The sequence below is a fragment of the Pteropus alecto genome, unplaced genomic scaffold (genome assembly GCF_000325575.1).
Source record: "Pteropus alecto unplaced genomic scaffold, ASM32557v1 scaffold920, whole genome shotgun sequence".
Taxonomy (NCBI): Eukaryota; Metazoa; Chordata; class Mammalia; order Chiroptera; family Pteropodidae; genus Pteropus; species Pteropus alecto.
In genome coordinates this window covers 280,884-282,920 of record NW_006429596.1, presented here as the reverse complement: position 1 = coordinate 282,920, position 2,037 = coordinate 280,884, and the positions used below count along the sequence as shown (strand labels likewise).

Genomic DNA, 2,037 nt, shown 5'->3' with positions numbered 1-2,037 from the left:
AAAGGGAGGAGTCTAAGCCAAGGGCCCTACCTCTTAGCCCCACCCCTGTCCACCAGGCCCTGCTCTCACCTTGATGATCTCCACCAGCTGATCTACCCCACTGTCCCCAGGGAAGATGGGCTGGCCCAGGAGGAGCTCGGCCAATACGCAGCCAGCTGACCACACATCTGAAGGAAATGGGGGAGAGTCAGGGCTACCACACTCATCCCCTCACAAACATTTCTGTCCCTCATGGTCATCCTGAGAGGGACCAGGAGCCCCATCTTCTCAGCTTAGAGAGGAAATGCCTTATTCAAGGTCATACACAGCTAGGAGTTTGAACCTCTAGATCTGCCTGACTGCACTACAGTCTCCAATCTAAGTGTGTTTCCAGCCCTCATGGCCTCCCTCCACTCAGCAACCCCAATGAGCCCTTTCTCTGCCTCTAGCCTTGGAGGACAACCCAGAAGGCCTAGAATAAGCAACTGTGCTCTCTGGGCCTCAGAAAGGTAGAGCCTTAAGTCCTGGGCTGCCATGCTCACTCCCTAACTTCTATCCTGCCCATGGAAATTGCTGCAGCCTTGTACTCTCCCCTTTCCCTTGTCTGTACCCTGACCCCCATGGCACAAGTTCACTCATAAGGACCACCTCACGCAGCTGATGAACGTTTTCTTCCAAATCCTTCACACCCTCCACATGCCTGGAAGGTAGCACTGTCGTTCCCACCAACAGGGAGGGACACAGGCCCTGTGAGCAGGTCACACCCTGATGGTGGCAAAGCCTCACCTCAAATTCTCCTAAGGTCGCCATCAGCCCCTCCCCCCGGATGAGAAGAGAGGGCAACTGGGAGGTTCCAGAGCCAGTATGGACTCTGGAGTTGGGTCAGCTTTCAAAGCCCAACCCTGCCCAGTCCCAGCGGTGCAACTGTAGGCAGGTGGCCTGCGACTGCTCATCTGTAAAGGAGTGTACGACGACACTGCCCTCCTAAGTTTGTGAGGACTGCATAAAAGGACAGACATTAAGCTTCTTTTATCACCAAGCCTGGCAGAGGCACACAGAACTTAAAAACTGCCACGACTGCTGTCCCCACCCCACCCTCCTGTAAGTCTGACCGATAGATGAGGTGTAATCAGTGGCTCCAAAGATCAGCTCCGGGGCCCGGTAGTAGCGAGAACAGATGTAGGAGACGTTGGGCTCCCCCCGGACCAGCTGCTTTGCACTGTGGGAAGAGGGGACAGGAGTAAACACAGGCGAGGGTCAGGACCCCTCCTCGCCCCTTTGGCCACCCAGCATATCCCAGGTCAGGCCCACCTGCCAAAATCGCAGAGCTTCAGGACAGCAGTGTCAGGGTCCACCAGCAGGTTCTGGGGTTTGATGTCACGGTGACACACGCCCTGGGAGTGGATGTAGGCCAAGCTCCGGAAGAGCTGGTACATATACACCTGGGACAGGCAGGGGACATCAGAATTCCAACCCCGCTCTCCTCAGAATACACCACTGCTCCACCTTTGTGGCCAGAAGAGCCCTCCAGGCCCTCTCTCGCTGACCTGAAAACTCTTCCACTGCCCCCTGGTTCTCAAACTGCGCATCAGAATTGCTCGGAGGCCACATGAAAGCAGACTGCCAGGCCTGCTCCCAGTCTGAGATTCAGTAAGTTCAGGATGGAGCTTTTGCAACAAGCCCCCAGTGCTGGTGCTGGTCCACACTCTGACAACTACCACTTCAACCCCACATCTCAGCAGAAGCCTGATGAATAAGAGACATCAGGAAGGCCTTGCTTTAAAGCAGGCTGGGGAGCCAGGCACTCAGCTGCCCCCTCACCGAGGCCACCGGCTGGAGGAAGGGCTCAGCCTCCTTCATCTGTCAGTCGGACCACCCATGAGCAGCCCCTCTCCAGCTGGGTTTTCCTGCCACTCTCCCTCCCAGTGACTAGAACATAAGTGCCAAGGGAGCAAGAACCTTTTGTTTCATCGCTGCCACGTCCCCCAGGGTCTAGACCACTGCCTGGCAAGTAATAACTGCTCGGGCCTGCTTCCTGGGCCCCCTCCTCCTCTATTC

At 56.3% G+C, this 2,037-nt stretch overlaps 1 protein-coding gene across 1 annotated transcript in view; it reads right to left on the bottom strand.

Moving 5' to 3' along the window:
* GSK3A (glycogen synthase kinase 3 alpha) overlaps positions 1–2,037 on the bottom strand; it is a 12,308-nt gene that overhangs the window by 2,399 nt on the left and 7,872 nt on the right. Inside the window, exons 6-8 of the mRNA XM_006903881.1 lie at positions 1,291–1,421; positions 1,092–1,198; positions 70–167 (exon numbers count right to left, since the gene is read on the bottom strand). Of these exons, the coding sequence (XP_006903943.1) occupies positions 70–167; positions 1,092–1,198; positions 1,291–1,421 (336 nt within the window). The remainder of the gene's footprint in view (positions 1–69; positions 168–1,091; positions 1,199–1,290; positions 1,422–2,037) is intronic.